The sequence below is a fragment of the Aplysia californica genome, unplaced genomic scaffold, assembly GCF_000002075.1.
Source record: "Aplysia californica isolate F4 #8 unplaced genomic scaffold, AplCal3.0 scaffold00201, whole genome shotgun sequence".
Classification (NCBI taxonomy): domain Eukaryota; kingdom Metazoa; phylum Mollusca; class Gastropoda; order Aplysiida; family Aplysiidae; genus Aplysia; species Aplysia californica.
The window spans coordinates 741308-759449 of record NW_004797471.1 but is presented as its reverse complement, the minus strand read 5'-3'; the positions used below and the strand labels follow the sequence as shown (position 1 = coordinate 759449).

Here is an 18142-nt window from a genome sequence, read left to right as displayed (position 1 = left end):
GACAGGGAAAGATCTTTTCAGTGAGTTATGTTTTTAAGCGCTGATGGAATGATAGTTTTCGCTCCAGGATTTTGAGAATGTTTCAAAATGCATATTGTAGAGCCTATTGCAGTAATAATACAATATTCAACAACGCACGGTGCCTTAATTTTTCGAGGAATGCGCTGTCTAAATAAATGCAATTATTGTCCTTTTTCTTCTTCTTTTTATCATCTTCACCTTCATCATCATCATCATCATCATCATCATCATCATCATCATCATCATCATCATCATCATCATCATCATCATCATCATCATCATCATCACTATCATTATTATTATTATTATCATTATTATTATTATTATTATTATTATTATTACTATCATTATTATTATTATTATTATTCTCTTCATTATCATCATCATCATCATCATCATTATTATTATTATTATTATTATTATTATTATTATTATTACTATTATTGCTTCTTCAGATCAAATGTGCTCATAAGAAGTACAAATGCAACATAGCAAGATCTCATGTCACATAGAAAATTTCACGCCACATAGAAAATCCAAATAATAATATACTGTGGGAAATTTTTTTGTATCTTTGTGCCTTGCAAGTTCAGATGTACAAATAGCAAATCCAATAAGTGTAGCACAATAGGAAGTTCAAATGTCTCATAGCAAAAGCAAATACCCTCCAAACAGATTGCTCAGCGTGAACAGCATTTTCAATATGATCAAACTGAGTCGACGATAACCATAGACCGGATCCTTTTTAGAGTAAATTGATCACCATGAAAAACTCGAGGATGCTCCCACGAAATGAAATTCTGATTGGACTGAAGTAACCGGGCATCAAGGCATCATGGCTGATGCAGAACATTTAGCAGTATGAATTTGTCGTCATCGATGAGGTTGGTTTCAACCTGTTGACGAAGAGAAACCTAGGAATATTCATGGCGTGGTCAATGCGATGTTCGAGTTGTCAGGGTCGAAGGGGACCAAACCGCACGTTGGCATTAATGCTGTTAGAACCGATGGTGGCCTGGTCTTTCACGAATCTTTTCAGGGGAGAATGACAGCTTTCGTTTCAACCGATCCCGCAAAGAAACCTGTTCCAAAAATCCCCACAAAGGATTATGCTTTGTATGCAACAACGTTCGTGCACACAGGCAAGCTTTAAATGCCAACTCATCAAATTATACAGTAGAGGTGAAAATAATGTCTTGCACCCTACACATCTTTTCTTAACATCTATGAGAAGGCTTCTTAAATTGGAAATACTATTTGAAGCAGAGGCTCGCTGAAGCAATAGACCACTAAATACTTACTCAGCAAACTCACCAAGAAAGGTTCGTAACACTTGCCCAGTTGATGGAACCAAAAAACCCATATGTGAGGCAACATGGTGGAATCAGGCTTTCGTCGAAATAATCAAAGTGAAGAAACTTGCATTTTTCCTCAGGTTTGTGAAATTTTATCAAAATTTTGTTTATTGGCTCAACACCTGTCATGCAATTTAAAGAACTCATTTCTGTGTGGATTTTCCTTCAAAACGTTGATTAAAGGCACAAAAAATATAAATTTTTAGTTATCACGGACTCTTAAGCTAAGGAAATAACTAATCTTTGGCGGCCATTTTCTCACTAATTTTACCTCTGAAAACAGGCGACCCCCACCTCCTTCATTCGCAAATTTCTCGAGTTGTATTCAACATAAAAGGATATTTTTTCATCCAAATAAAGACAAGTGAACAGGCTTTACGATGACACCAATAACTCTACATGCCCAAAAATTGACGAGAGCCTGCTTCCACCACGCTGCCTCACATAGTGAATATGGCAGCAACCCTTAGATCAATGCAAGCCTATAACTATATACCGCCATGTTTTGTAGTGCAACAATATTATGTAAATAAAAGTAAACGTGGCCTTACATTTCATCAAACTAGTTCTATATATACATTAATAGTTAATCGATTTTTAACATGACAATTCCCCTTTCTCCATTTAACAATTAGTTTCGTCTCAGGCGATTTCTTCCTTGTTGCACTAAAGGGCTTAAAACTGACCTTTTGTGGTACAAAAAACGTTTTTACTTCTTACCTTGATACATTTCTTATTAATCTTTTAGCCCCCCCCCCCCCCCCCCCCGCCAATCCAGTTCAAGTATATTATAATATACGTTTCAAATTGCTATGTGGTATTTTAATTTCCCACATGTTACATTTGAGATTTCAACGTTTACATTTCACTTTGCTATTGTAATAATATGACTTTTTATGACGTCAATTGCATATTTGAATTTCTTAGGAGTAATTTGGTCTTTCTATGTGGCATTTGAATTTGTTGTGTGTATATTTGATTTTGAAAAAGCAACAACAACAACACAGGCAATATTTTTACTATTATTATCAGCATCATCATTATCATCATCATCGTCATTTTTATTGTGTGAATATGAAGCAAATTATTGTATCATAACACAAGTCATAATGTGTCAAAGGATGTCATTTGACAAAAAAGGTCCTTGTCAAAAATTCTTTGCCTATCTAAACCTCACTCAAGACTGTGTTCTGAAATGCAATTTTAAAAAGTTTGCGTTCTTTTCTATTGTGCGTTTATTTAAAAATGTTAAGTTTCTTTTTAGTTTTGCTACAATGATATCACCCTAAGTCTAAAAGTAATTTAAAATCTTCGAAATAGCCAAATTTGTGATATTTTTAATTGTTTTGGGAGATTTTGGATAGGAAATGTGGGATAGTTGCTGGTTGAAGGGTGCCACTGGAAGGGCCTGTTTCTTTTCCCCCCTTTATTACTGTGAGCCGTTAAATAAATGAAGAAATGAAGAAATTAAGAAGTAGATAAATAAATAAATAAATTAATTAATTTTAAAAAATAATATAAAAATGCAAATTAAAAAACGAGGAAACGTCCCGACATTAACATTTATTTCTAAACCGAATAGACTAAATATTGAATAATAAAGGCTGTACCCGCAGTCTCTTCCTTACTGGCCAGTCTTTCCAATGAGTCGAGCCAAGGCTGTTCATGCCTCCTTCCATCCCCCCTCGTTTTCCCCTCGTTTTCCCTCTTTTCATCTTATGCTTTAAATCTGTTTATTACTCTTGAACGATGTGTGTTAAATAATGTCAATCACCCTTGAACAACCGTTGGAGCATATTATTATGATTTGTATTTGTTCAGTTTTGTGTAATGATGTAAATACTTTCTAATGATGGTGTACATGAAGACTTTACTGTTTCTTTTTAGTTGTACCCTTTTGCTGTACATTAGTGGTGTAATTTTTCATCAACGATTTTAGATCTGGCCATTGGGAGCAAAGCTGCTCATTTACAAAACAAAAAAAAAGACTATATTATCTTTTGTCACTTTTATTCATGACTTTTCAATTTGTCATTCTAATTCTATAATTTGATATGAAAAAAAAAACCAAACCCACAACAGTTTTGCTGTTTGATAATTTAAGCGACCCAAGTGATGTATTGGTGAGGACTTGAGTTCCGTGTAGCTGAACGGCACTGTCCTTTTGCTGGACGACACCGTCTTTTTGCTGGGAGACTGTGAACCCCGACAGGCAGAGCAAAGGCAGCCCGCCTCCCAAACTATCAAAATTATGTCGATCGGGGCGTAAAACCAATGATAGTACATAACAAGATGGGCCACTTCTCTCTTTGAGCCAATTAAAAAAGTGTCCTCAAAATTTGGTGGCGCCCTCTTCACAAAAGCGCACTCTTTGCGAACAGAGTTACCCTACTTGAGTTATAAAAAATCAAAGTGAAACTAGCAAGTTTTGGGATAAATTTCGGAAGAACGCTTTTTTTAAATGGTTACGCTGACAAAAAAGCTTTTCCGGAGGAAAGGGTGATGGTTTTTTTCGTTTAATTTGACTTTAGAATGAAAGGCGAGAGGTCATTAAAATTTTTAAAAAACCTAAAACTCCGCACTGAACGTACCCGAACTGCTGATGAACAGCAGTCGATCTGCGCACGCAAGGAGGTGCTATTCCTATTCTTCTTCTGGAAAAACGAAAGAGAGCTTCAAAACAGACTGCAGCGCCATCTGAAGCAAAGAGCATACTTCCTGCGGACGCTTTTTTGGCTGAGTGGCCCATCTTGTCATTTACTATCATTGGTAAAACATACATGTAGTTTACTATCGATACATTATCTGAATTTTGTGGTTCATTAATCAGTCATGCCATACTGATTTGGAAATCGTATAGACTTCGCAGCACACGTTTCTATTTTAACACCGGTGGCAAAATGAAGAGAAAAATAAAAGATTTTTATCTATGAAAGTCTGTGTGTATTTTTTTTTCTTCATAAGAGTTATTCTTAACTGATTTTTTAATTTGATAAACCAGTCTCTTTGGAGAACCCTCTTCTCTGGTTTGTTTTTGAAGTGAGTAGACTGAAACAGGGAGAGAGAGAGAGAGAGAGAGAGAGAGAGAGAGAGAGAGAGAGAGAGAGAGAGAGAGAGAGACAGAGAGAGAGAGAGAGACAGAGAGAGAGAGACAGAGAGACAGAGAGAGAGAGACAGAGATAGAGAGAGAGAGGGGGGGGGGAGAGGGAGGGAGGGAGAGAGAGAGAGATGGAGGGAGAGAGAGATAGACAGTTAGATAGACAGATAGATAGATAGATAGATAGATAGAGAGAGAGAGAGAGAGAGAAGGAGGGAGAGAGGGAGGGAGAGAGAGAAAGAGAGAGAGAGAGAAAGAGAGATAGATAGATAGATAGATAGATAGATAGATAGATAGATAGACAGAGAGAGAGAAAGAGAGAGAGAGGGAGGGAGAGAGAGAGAGAGAGAGAGAGAGGGAGGGAGAGAGAGAGAGGGAGAGAGAGAGAGAGAGAGAGAGAGAGAGAGAGAGAGAGAGAGAGAGAGAGAAACACAGAAATAAAAATATGGAGAGAAGTGTGTACTTGTATATTTAATATGTATGCGAGTGTGTGCGTGTCAGTTTGTGTGTTTGTGTGTACATTTTTTTGGGTTTGTGTGTGTGTGTGTGTGTGTGTGTGTGTGTGTGTGTGTGTGTGTGTGTGTGTGTATGTGTGTGTGTGTGTGAATGAGAGAAAGAGAGACATACACCCAAACAGACCGACAAAGAAGCATCTATAAGCTCAAACAGTCGACACACAAAGGGGAGAAAATATTCATAATAATTAATGTTCAGTTTTTCTCTTTTCCTTACTAACTTATTAGTTTTATGTTTGCCACTTTGTACCAATGTCTTTTTGCATTCTTCGTATATGTTGTTCCTGTTGCTGTGGTAAAGCTACCAGACTAGTAATCGAGAGAATGCGGGTTCAGCTATTCGAGCCTTTGCTCCGCCCGATGTTGTGAGGCACTTTTCACGAATATCCCACTTGTCTCGCTTCTTTCGGAGATGGACGTTTAAACTCTTATGTCCCGCCTCTTAAATAACCTAACAGTGTTGATACGGGCGTTAAACTTATACAATTTCACACTTTTTTCACCTGTTGCTGCTGAACACTCTCTTCCGTCTGCAATGGGGTCAGTGGGGGTAACTGTTAGCCTATGTCTCTGTCGATAAGTCACGAGATGTGTATCCTTATCGGTGACCACATCACACATCACACACACGACCGGCACTCCTTGATTAGGTATTTTGACCAATAGTGATGCTTTAAACCTGTCACATTCCCAGTGTCTCGCGCACGACGAGGTCTCGATCACTACACGAACCGATCGCAGGCGACGGTCGCGCACGGATAGACGTCACGTCGCGTATACTGATACAGGTTCTTTATAATCTTACTAGATTGATTTTGGAGCGGCAAGGACGTCGCGTCGTGCATTGGGAGACACACTCTTAGGCTGTTTGCCAAGCACACATGGGCATGGGTCGTGACTTCGATTCTGAATAATTATCGGGAACATTGTTTTATCTTATAGAGTCTATCCGGCAAGGAGATTTAACCCTTTAAGGAAGTAGCGGACATATCTGTCAGACCAACAGCAGATCAAGGACAGCTGACCAAAAACAATGTTTCGGCCTATTTCAAGCTATCATAAATGATTCAGTGACACGTGTATGTATATTTGCTTATATATACCCAGAGGCAATAGAAACTTTCCACTTTGTTTTTTGTAACTACGCACTTGTTCATGTGAGTTAATGCACAAAAGTTCGCACATCACCAACCATGTACCTTACAATTACTCCACGCTGATCTTTTTCCTTAACAAAATTTGAGTACGTGGTCACGTGATCCATTTGCAAATTCAAATGTTTTGAGACTTAAGTTCCGCCGAAATTTTGAAATCGTCTAAATTGTGTTTGGATAATCACATCAGGGATTTTAGAACGGTAAAAAACAAGTTAACATACAACTTCCAGCTGGTTTTTGTAGACTTAACCAGCTTTACAAGCTGCCCAAGGAGGGCTGTTGGGCAATTTGAATACCCCAAGCTGTAGTATCGGCCAGCAGAGAAGCGCGGCTGCTTCATTGCTCCCATCCTACCCTCAATATCCTGTAAAGTAGGTTCCAAGTCACTGGAGTTACATCTAACAGACCAAGACCAGGCAGACCACAGGTCATTACTGACCAGGAAGACAGACAGATACTGCTCTGGCATCTTCGATATCGCTTTTTCAGAACGACCAGCTCTGCACGTCAATTTCATGCAAACATTGGAAGAGTTATCACCGAAATAAAGATACAACGGCGTTAAAACACTTTTGGACATCGAACAAGGCAGCCCTGTTATGACCAACATTTGCCATCTTTCCAATAATTACGCTTGATCTGTATGGGCCCAAAAAGTGAGCTCTCAAAACGACATTAACATTGTACACCGATCGGGACAAGCTTTGATTCGTGAGTGGAATTGACTGCCACAATAATTTATTTTAGAAAAAGAACCCCCCCCCCCCCCAGACTTTATCAATGTGCAGAACGTGCTGAGTTTGCAGAACTGCAAGGGGTCACAATGCCCGTTACAGACGTGAACATTTGAAATCAAAGGGTGACAGTGTGTGCTTAACACTGTGCCACCACATGAGACATGATAAAAAACAAAACAAAGGGCGATACACTTTTTTGACATACTTTGAAATATGTCTGTGTCAATTTTTGGTTTCATGTGTTAAATAATAAGCACCTTGCAGGCTTCTCTCCAAGTCGAAAGTTTTATTGCCGCTGTGTACACATGTTGTTGTAGGCCTTTAAAAATTTCTGATAGAGAAAACAAAATTGAAAAACCTGTTTCAATAATGAAGTTACATCCCATAACAGCGCATCTTCTAGTGTTGTCGTATAACCAGGCAACGCGTCATCAATTTCTCATAATTTGAGTATCTACAGCTTTCTGATGATGATGTTACCCGTGTTCAAATATCCGAGGACCTAGAAACCATTTATATTTCAAAGCTTTTCTCTTCCAAGCGACTTACGCCATGCTATAAAATTGGCCAAGAATCAGTTGTTCGAAGTTCGAATTCGAAAAGTGTGCCAGCCATTGTCTCGTCCTTCATCTAACAAATTGCCTCCCATGCCCGATGCTTTAGTTAAATTAACAATAACAAAGAAATAACACGCACACACACATGACTTCTACATTTGAACTACAGCGACGTAAAGAAGGTAGTGTAACTTTATAATATGCAGAGAACCATAACAAGTAATTTAAACAATTTCTGTTGGGATAAATTTGTATATATTTGTTTTAAGCTGAACGACTACAGCAAAACCGGTAGCAATAAAATTATGATATGATAATTAGCATATTTTAAATTGCTCAAAGTATAGTTCATTAAATTTTCTTACCAAAACTGCACAGTATTCATTTTGAGAAAGATTTTGGCTTCACTTCCTCATGGAGCGCTTTTTGGGGTATCTCATGCTTGTCAACACGGCACATACTTTAACTGTTCACTTTCTCCTTCTCCCAAACAAGTCTAGACTCGGTCTTCGTTCTATGATCTGTCCCAGCCTTTCGTCGAATAAACCTTTTCTATTTCCAGCCCTGCCACTCCCAACGCCCCCTGGCGGAGGCAGGCTTTGAAACAAAGAGCCAAACGAACCTCTCTCAGCTTGGTCCACGCTTTTTCCAAACATGGACTTGAAAGGGGATCGGATAAATGCCGGAGACGACCCTCCGAATCTCGATGTAGTCGGAAAGCCACTGGTGGAAGGTGGAGTGTACACATATTCGTAGTCTGCAAATCTGGAATCGTCATCGTAGTAATCGTCTTTATAAACAGGTTCTTTTTTGACGAGAGCAGATTTTGAGCCATCTGTGAGCTCCTGGTCTGAATCTGAAGGAAAAAGAAGAGTGATATTGTTAGCTAAAATTAAATCTGTAGAAAAAATAAAGATGCATAATGCATGCATTTTCCGATCAACAAATGACCAAAAAAAAAAACTGTATACAAGACACATGACATAATGGTTAGGCTCTGTGTGCACAGTATAATAGCTCAACAGGAATGGTGATCACCTGTCTACATGGAGGTCCAGACTTTGATCCCCGTCAGCGTCCAGATTTTATTTTCTTATGTTTTCACGCGACCTAAGCATAGGGTTGGTAAGATTGAGCATCCACAGGGTGATCCAATAAAACCCAAACCCAAACAACCCAGCAACTGCACAACCTTTTTTTCTAAATATCTCACTCAGAATTTGTACTTAAAAGTTGTTATTTGGAACAGAAATAATTCATTCAAACGGAATTTGTTGGGCATAAAATTCACAAAGAAGAAACTTATTTTCGAAAACGGATATGGCTTTTATAAAAACCACCTATAAATGCAAAATGTACCAATTTAAAAGATCTTGTAAGGAAAGTCAACAAATTGATTGATTTGTTTTTTCCTTTCCTTTTATCTTTTAAAATGTAATCTTTCCATTCCTGTAACCTTTAAACAATATTTCTGTTCTCCCACAGAGTAAGAAAATATTGTTTAACTTCTGGAATTCCGAGAACCACTAGTCCCTTTCGACACGACACATTTAAACGCGTCGTTCGTAATGTATGTTCAGTGGTGGCCAAACACAAGGACCCACTCAACCATGAGTGCTCAAAGCCACACACACTGTGCATCTTACAGTATGGAGCTGTTTCTGGAGACAATGGGGGTGGGGGTTGTCCAAATAGACAGCATTTGTGGAGTTGATATAACTGGAAGGGTGTATATGGGCTTTGCTAAGGAACAAAATGTCATAGAGGAAATGTTCACGATTTTCAAGACGACACACACACATCCACACACAAACACACACACACACACACACACACACACACACACACACACACACACACACACCGTGCGTGCGAGCATAAGAAGCCAAAATGACAATAACAGAAAAGTAACGGCAGTTGCGAAGAAATCTAAAGAATAATTTTGTTAACAAAATGAGATCCAAAGTTCGAAACGAAAAAGACCAAATTAACAAAACCGGAACAGACATTATAAGTATATAATCATTGTACATGTAATAATGTTGTCATCCTTTCTGCAACGTTTTTCTCCTGTGTTCAGTATGCAGACTTTGGGCCTACTTCTCTTCTGTTTTGATAAGTAAAATGATCAAGTAAGGCGTTTCACTTACCCACCTTGCGCAATGTGTGTGTTGGTACCGTAAATAAATGCTTCTAAAACAGACCCAAGGAGAGAGAGAGAGAGAGAGAGAGAGAGAGAGAGAGAGAGAGAGAGAGAGAGAGAGAGAGAGAGAGGGAGAGAGAGAGAGAGAGAGAGAGAGTCACACACACAAACACACGCGTACACATAGATATATAGATAGATAGACAGGTAGATAGACAGATAGATAGATAGATAGATAGATAGATAGATAGATAGATAGATAGATAGATAGATAGATAGATAGATAGAGAGAGAGAGAGAGAGAGAGAGAGAGAGAGAGAGAGAGAGAGAGAGAAACACCCAATATCCGATCGTGCAATGTAAGCTTTACTATTTAAAACAAAATAAAGAAGTGGACTTACCAGAAGGGACATCGTCCTCTGCCTCCAAAATTGTTTTATCATCCCTGTGGTTCACGTCAGAGATCTCTGCATCATCTCCTGTACTGCTGGATTCTGAGCCTGAAATTTCGGAATTTGTAGGGTCTCTGTTATTCCGAGGTACAGTGTACGCAGTGTCTCTGGAACCCAGTGCTTTGTTGGATGAAGTCAGCCCATCTTGCGACCCATCGTTCAAATTTCTGACCGTTTTGGACTCCGGTTTAAAAGCTTTGCTTGATCTCTTGATGTTAATATTACCTTCCCCAGCGTTGAGAAGATCAAAGTTCAAGGCATCTGGGTCAGTGTTTATGCTGTATTCATCATCGTCATTATCGTAATTGCCAAAAATGTAATCTTTCTCACCGAATGTGTCGAAGTTGTAATCGTTAAAATCTGTGACTCCATCGCCGTTTGTACCCCCTTCATCGACGCCATCGTTATCGTCATCAACAAAATCTTTTTGATAATCCTTCAAATTGTCTAGGTTAACGTGCTCTTCTTCTATGTGCGCATTTTTCATCGCTTTTTCGATCATAGAATCATTAGGGCTTTCGTCGTCTTTACCCAAATCCTGACCCTGCTGGTTGCTTGCAGATACATCATTGTTGTTTTGGTTTGAAGGTTCAGAAAAATCTGGATACACAAATTCATCTTTCTCTCTATGCCCTTCTTTAAAGTCTGGATCTTCATCCAAACCATATACCATGTAGCCCGAGCCTACCGCGGGACGTTCCTCCAGGTTTGGAGAAGACGAATCATATTCTGATGCAGTCTTTCCTACTCTGCTGTCCTGGTCAGGGTATGTTGTTAAGGGCGACCCAACAGTGAGTGGTGAGGGAATAGTACTCGAAGCCCCTGTATTTATGTCTCCAAATGCTGTATTTTCACTGTCTTTGGAGTCTGCATCCTTACTGATGTCATAACTACCAACATCGTCATCAAAATCATCAAAGTCCTCATAATTGTTATTAAGGCCATCATCTTTGTTATCATCCGTGTCGTCGTATAAGTCATCGGTAAGTATAAACCCAACATGATCAGTAGGTAGACGGCGCTTCTTGGACACCACTTCTTCTGTCCCGTCTTTTATCGTGAGCTCAACCACACGTTTTGTGGCGGGCAAATCTCCAGGGGTGACGTCATCCTTTCCAGACAGCTGAGGGCTATTTAGGGAGGTGGTTGCTACATCGCCTGCTTGCTTGGTGATCTCTTCGTCAGTCAAAACAGTGATGTCATAATTTCCTTTAGGGGTTGGATCAGACTTCCCGTTACCAGTCTGCCCACGTTGAAAACTATTTAGATCAGGGGACTTTATAGCTGAATCAGCATTATTTTCTTCAGAGCTAGCTTGGGGTTTCTCTCTGGAGGTTGATTCACCTGTTTCACGTGTTCCTGAAATAATTCCAGTGCCTTGAGAGTCCAGGAATATTACATCGGTGCCAATGTCGGCTTCCTTTTCGTTTCTTCCACTCTCCGATTCAGCTTTTAAGTATTTCCCTGGAACTGATTCAATAACATCAGTTGGTCGCGTCTCGCTCTTTTGATCCTTTCGTTCCTCTTCCTGATTAAACTCATTTGAGATCTTTGTGTGCAGTTCTGGAATATCCTTTTCCACGGTTTCTTTTAAACCCGAAATTGGCCCAGAAACAACATTGTCTTTAGGTGTTCTAGTGTTAGAAACACTTTTGTTCCCGATAATCGGATTTGTTTCTAATGGTTTTTCTGGCAGTTGGACTTTGGGTAAGCTGGGGACGGCCGGCACCTTCTGCCAGTTCCCATTTCCAGGGGAGGCAATCAAACTTGGTCCGTTTGTGATCAAACTTGGCCTTTCGACGTTCCTTCCGTCATCATTGTCTGTCAACTTCCGAGCAGGCGGCAACTTATTGTTCTTTTTAGCGAAGTGAACGCGTTTCTGTTCATCCTTGGCGAGGTCGAGCTTGATTGGTTCGTTGACGCTAGGTAGGGGGAATACCGACCTGCTGATTGGTCGCTCGAACGGGTCCCTATGTCGATAGTTGAGTGCTCTAAGAGGTAAAAGGAAAGAAAAAATGAATTATAGTCTGGGTGGACCGTTAGCTCAGTGGATATCAAACTGAACAAAGGTGCGGGTGATCTAATTTAAATTTCCAATTTGGCGTTTCAAAAACTTGTTTGGGAATTTTTCAAAGCTCTTCACCCACTGGACCTGGCTATTTTTGTATATAGGCGCAACATTAAGGAGTCTAATCTCTTATATGCCAGCATCTGTAGTTTAACAATCAGGCACTTCGTCATCCCATGCAGAAGATCTGAGTTTGATTCCCCTGTGGGGAGTCTTTAAAATCGAATACCCCGTCTCTCTTTTGGGAGTGTATTCCTTTCAGCCTGGTTCTGTTTTGATAGGCAGGGTCGAAGCTCACCTAGATGATCTAACTGTGTTGATGGGAGCACCTTTGTTCAATATTCTGATCAATCTTAGGGTATCTTGAATGACCTGACAATGTTCCAAAGAAGCCTTGAGCCTGTACTTAATTTTTTAAAAACTCACTTAGTGGTAACACACTGAACCACAATACAGACGATTTTTTTTCGAAAACCCTTCAGGATGGTTTTTTTAAAGGGATCGGCGTCGGTTGCTTAATGATTAGGCTACTGGACTCGTATTCGTAAGACTGCTTGTTCAGGGTTTCGAGCCTCAGCCCGGTCCGACGCTGTGTCCTTATGAAATACACTTACACGAATTTCCCATTTTTTTTGGTTCGATCATTTCGGAATTGGACGTTAACACGTAGTTCATGCCTCTTTACTAACCCAATAGGTGTCTTTTCTGTTAAGGAAATTTTCCTTGCTCTTCACCCAATTGGTTCGTTCTTATCGGGGATGGAGTAAATTCTGGACTAACTGCCCCTTAAATAACCTTGTGGTGTTGAAAAGGACATTTAACCCATATCATACCACACTATGCATCATGTTCTTGAGCTGCAACATACTCACAATGATGGGTTATGCATTAGAAGAATCACAGAAGTAGCATTACTTATTTTGCGTGACTGTCTTTTTAGTTTTAGGTTTTAATGAAACGTCGGCATTTTGAGTCTATTTTTTTTAAAAAGACTGAAATAGATGACATTACGTTATTTACAATTCAAAAAGTTGTTAAGCATTTCAGTCGTAATTTCAATGCTTATTGAGAGATCTGGGACGTTTTAGGCCCACTCAATATGTAAAGAAAAATTACCCCCCTACAGGAGGGTGTTGTGTAGACTTTCAAATTTTCAAAAATAAACTTCAATTGCTTTTGGTGAACTAAATATTACGTCAAAGACTATTGTATAATTTATATTTAAAAAGGCTTCCGTACAGACCGCTTAAACCACATTACCTCATTAGAAACATTGGTATTGATTTACATCAGTTACACAAACAGAAACAGATCTAAAAGGTACTCTGTGGTAAGTTAAAATGATGAAATTCTGTTTGCTCTCTCTCCTCCGTTTTTAGTAGATGTATAAATGAATAAATGAACAAATTGAATAAATATATACATGAATCTATACATATTATATTTGTGAAAGTCCGTCACTTTTGCAGCCTAAAACTTCCCAACTTTCGAATTTGAAAAAATTAATAGTGTTTCAGAATCATTCAAAGGGTGTACAGTTGTTTTTTTTAGTCTGAAGTCACTGTTGTATAATTTTCAATTTTTCATTAGTTTCGTTTAGATCTAATCTTGGGACAGTTCATCTTCTAAGACGCCATTGTAAACAAGTGAGATTTCCGTCCACTAATCGTGCGCACTGATACCACACATTTGAAATTCTGGAGTGTACAACCAAGAAAGCAGAATAGAGAATTAATCTATACATCTACTGTTTGGCAACTGGAAACACATAAATATGTCACTTTTCTCTCAAGATTTGTTGCTCCATTCCAGTAGAGTGAAAATATAGTAGGCCAATGACTTTCAGATGATGTTTATACATCAATCATTCCTTTCATCGAAAGGGGGCCCAGCTAGTAAATAAATAAATAAATAAATAAGAAAGTTTGCAAAAATTGAAATTTGACTAATGAGAAGTGTTGAAGACCCTGGAAAAAAAGTTGCGGGATGAAGAAGACAAGGAGACAGCAGAACACCACGCAATCATTAGAATGCGAGAAATGGGGATAGAGGGAAGAAAGGAACGATTATCTGGAAAGGAAAGACGTCGCCATAATCAGACAGTGTTGCAAGTGCCGTAAAACTTACTAAAACTAAACAAAAGAGAATGTAGGCGAACCTGTTTTCAACACTGGAGCCTGGCCTCTCTCCAAAGTCGCCCTGGTTGTAGAAGGGAGACTGTCCAGTCGGGCTCGCCACAGCCACACCGGACACCTGTGTCAGCGGAGAGAGTCGGAGAGACGAGAACGGGTGGCGTCTGTACACACTGGGGTCCGACCTCCCCGATTTCCCGACTTCATTCAGAAGTAGATTCTTCTGTGAACGATTCCTGGCCAGTCCGCTTATGGCGCGAGCAGCAGAACCTCTTACATTGTCTTTTGAGGGAGAGGAGGGAGACGGAGAGCCGGAGGGGGAGGCGAAGGGGGAGGAGGAGGAGGGGGAGGCGAAGAGGGAAGAGGAGGAGGTGGAGGAGGAGGAAGAAGGGGAGGCGAAAGGGAAATTGGAGGAGGAAAACCCGTGGCCTTGCTGCTGTGAATCCTGAGGTCTTCCAAAGGATCCGTAGATGCCTCCTGATTGGCCTATGTCCTCCCCGAAAAGGTTCTTGAAGGCGCTGGTGCGGCTTTGGTCTGGGGGTGTACCTATTCTGGATTCTCCAAAGGGATTTCGTCCAAAGCCAGAACTTGACCCTTGTTGTGGGAAGGAACCAGAACCTGGATTAAACTGACCTTGGAATGGAAAGGGACTGTGGCGTCTTCCTGTATAGAAATAGAATGCCTTCGTCACATATTAATACTTATACTTTACTAATATCAAAAATCCTTTTGATAATAAAAAGAATCGTAGTGGTAAAAATAATTGTGAGAATATCAGTTATAGTAATAATGACAAGAACTGCAAACACAGTAATATATACAATAAATAAATAAATGAATAAATAAATAAATATAAATAAATAAATAAATAAATAAAAATTAAATACGAGTGTAGCATGGATCGAAAGGGAACTGACATTGCTTCAAATATCGATACTTTTTATTCGTGATAAACAAATAAACAAACAAATATAAAATAAATTTATACTAGCGATCAAAAAAGGTACCACTCTATATGTTGGATCAGGTCGTACTTGCTGAAGTTTAATAATGATTCTTTCGACCACGAAATTGAAATATATTTGCAAAAGGAGGTGGGGGTCACCATTTTTGAGAGGTAAAATTAGTGAGAAAGTGGCCGCCAAAGATTTGTTATTTCCTTAGCTTAAGAGTCCGTGAAAACTGAAAAATTACTTTTTTGTGCCTTTAATCAACGTTTTTGAAAAAAATCCATAAAGAAATGAGTTTTTTAAAGGACATGAAAGGTGTTGAGCCGAAAAACAAAAATTTGATAACAATTCACAAACTTGCGGAAAAATGCAAGTTTCTTCACTTTGATTATTTTGACGAGAGCCTGATTCCACCACGCTGTCTCACATATACAATAAATAAATAAATAAATAAATAAATAAATAAATAAATAAATAAATAAATAAATAAATAAATAGGAAACATTATTAAATGAGTAAATCCAGAAGAAAAAGAATTAAAAAGAATTTTAAAAAAATTAAATACAAGAGTAGCATGGATCGAAAGGGAACTGACTTTGCTTCAAATACCGATACTTTTTATTCGTGATAAACAAATAAACAAACAAATATATACATATATACTAGCGATAAAAAAGGTACCACTCTATATGTTTGATCAGCTCGTATTTGCTGAAGTTTGATAATGATTCTTTCGAAATTGAAATATGTGAGACAGCGTGGTGGAATCAGGCTCTCGTCAATTTTTGGGGATGTTGAGTTAATTATTATCATCTTAAAGCTTCTTCACTTGTCTTTATTTGGATGCAAAAGATATCCATTTATCTCGAATACAAGTCGAGATATTTGCAAAAGAAGGAGGTGGGGGTCACCTGTTTTCAGAGGTAAAATTAGTGAGAAAATGGCCGCCAAAGATTAGTTATTTCCTTAGCTTAAGAGTCCGTGGTAACTGAAGATTTACATTTCTTATGCCTTTAATCAACGCTTTAAAAAAAATCCTCACTGAAATGAGTTCTTTAATGATCGTGAAAGGTGTTGGGCCAAAAAACAAAAATTTAATAAAAATTCACAAACCTGTGGAAAAATGCAAGTTTCTTCATTTTAATTATTTTGACGAGAGCCTGATTCCATCACGCTGCCTCACGTATGAAGTATGTCAAAGATGGATTGAGTGAAAGGATTATTTTTTCGCAAAAGGTTTCTTTTTATTACTGAAATTAGACAAAAAGGGTAAAAATCAAAAGTCACACATCAGTACGCTGTGGGATCTTCATGTGCCTACAGTACATCAGTACATCTCCCGCATATCTAGTGCACACATCTCCCTACAAAATGTTTTTTTTTTCAGGCATTAACGAGGCCTCGTTGCAGCAGTATAAATGTGAGGCAGCATGGTGGAATCAGGCTCTCGTTAAATTTTGGGCTTGTAGAATTATTGGTATCATCTTAAAGCTTGCTCACTTGTCTTTATTCGGATGAAAAATTTTTCCATTTATCTTAAATAAAAGTCGAGATATTTGCAAAAGAAGGAGGTGGGGGTCACCTGTTTTCAGAGGTAAAATTAGTGAGAAAGTGGCCGCCAAAATTTATTAATTTCCTTAGCTTAAGAGTCCGCGGTAACTGAAAATTAACATTTTTGTGCATTTAATCAACGCTTTTCAGAAAAATCAACTCAGAAATGAGTTCTTTAATGGACATGAAAGGTGATGAGCCAAAAAACAAAAATTTGATAATTTAATATTCACAAACCTGCGGAAAAATGCCAGTTTCTTCACTTTGATTAGTTTGACAAGAGCCTGATTCCACCACTCTGCCTCACAAATGGTTCTGGGACCGTGTCTCACACCACGAGAACTTAAATAACCTAATAGTGTTGATAGGGGCGTTAAACTCATACCATTTCACCATTTTACACCACGAGAAACACAATTAATCCTTCTCCACAGGTGCTCAGTTGGGTTAAAATCTTGTGAAATGGAAGGCCGTAGACCCATTACAGTGACGTTATTCTGGATTTATTTATTTATTTTTTAAATTCTGAGTGGGGAGCGCACGATATGCGGGTGCATTGTTCAGTTGGAATGTTATAAGATGATTGTGTTTTTAAAGAAATGGCAGATAGTGCTCTTGCTGTCTCCTGCACAGTTTTATACTCCCATCGTGGCGTTCAATTTAGATTTGAGAACTTATACATACAAACACTCTAATACAATGTGTGAAGTTTTGTTCCTCAACTGAACCAAGTTTTTTTTCGTAAAATGTAACCACTTGTGTGTCAAGACATTTAGTTTCGTTCAATCTCACTGGAGGTCATGTGGTCTTAATTAGTTGAAAAAATATCATGAACATTTTAATGTGCGTTTATGTGTGTATAAAGGTGTGTGTGTGTGTGTGTGTGTGTGTGTGTGTGTGTGTGTGTGTGTGTGTGTGTGTGTGTGTGTGTGTGTGATGGTGAGTTAAAGGCAAACAGGGTAACTAACTCGGGAGCATTATTACAGTGTATACTGGAAGAAAAGGATGAAGGAGGAACAATGGAATATGAGCAAAGGGATACTTAATCGGGTATTTAGAGAACGAATGATTTGTATAGGGGACTAGAAAAAAAGAGGTCAGCAGAGAGGGAAGACAGTGATTATAAGCTGATTTAGAGTGCAGAGGAAAGGAATGCAAGAGGCAAGTAAGAGGAGGTAAATGATACATTATGTGAATGTAGTTTATTATACACAGAGGGCTGTAGAGAGGGTGAGAGAGAGGGAGAGAGAAAGAAAGAAAGAAAGAGAGAGAGAGAGACAGACAGACAGACAGACAGACGGAGGGAGGGAGAGAGAGACAGAGAGAGAACGAAAGAGAGAGAGAGAAAGAGAGAGAAAGAGAGAGAGAGAGAGATAGAGAGAGAGAGATAGAGAGAGAGAGAAAGAG

The 18142-nt window shown here is 38.9% G+C and overlaps 1 protein-coding gene across 2 annotated transcripts in view; it reads right to left on the bottom strand.

Moving 5' to 3' along the window:
• Positions 1-7048: 7048 nt before the first annotated feature.
• LOC101849538 overlaps positions 7049-18142 on the bottom strand; it is a 16993-nt gene continuing 5899 nt past the window's right edge. For both annotated transcript variants that reach the window (XM_013082955.2, XM_013082954.2), the window contains 3 exons: positions 14261-14897; positions 9984-12025; positions 7049-8295 (listed from right to left, as the gene is read on the bottom strand). In XM_013082955.2, coding sequence (XP_012938409.1) covers positions 7910-8295; positions 9984-12025; positions 14261-14897 — 3065 coding nt within the window. In that variant the 3' untranslated portion in view covers positions 7049-7909. The remainder of the gene's footprint in view (positions 8296-9983; positions 12026-14260; positions 14898-18142) is intronic.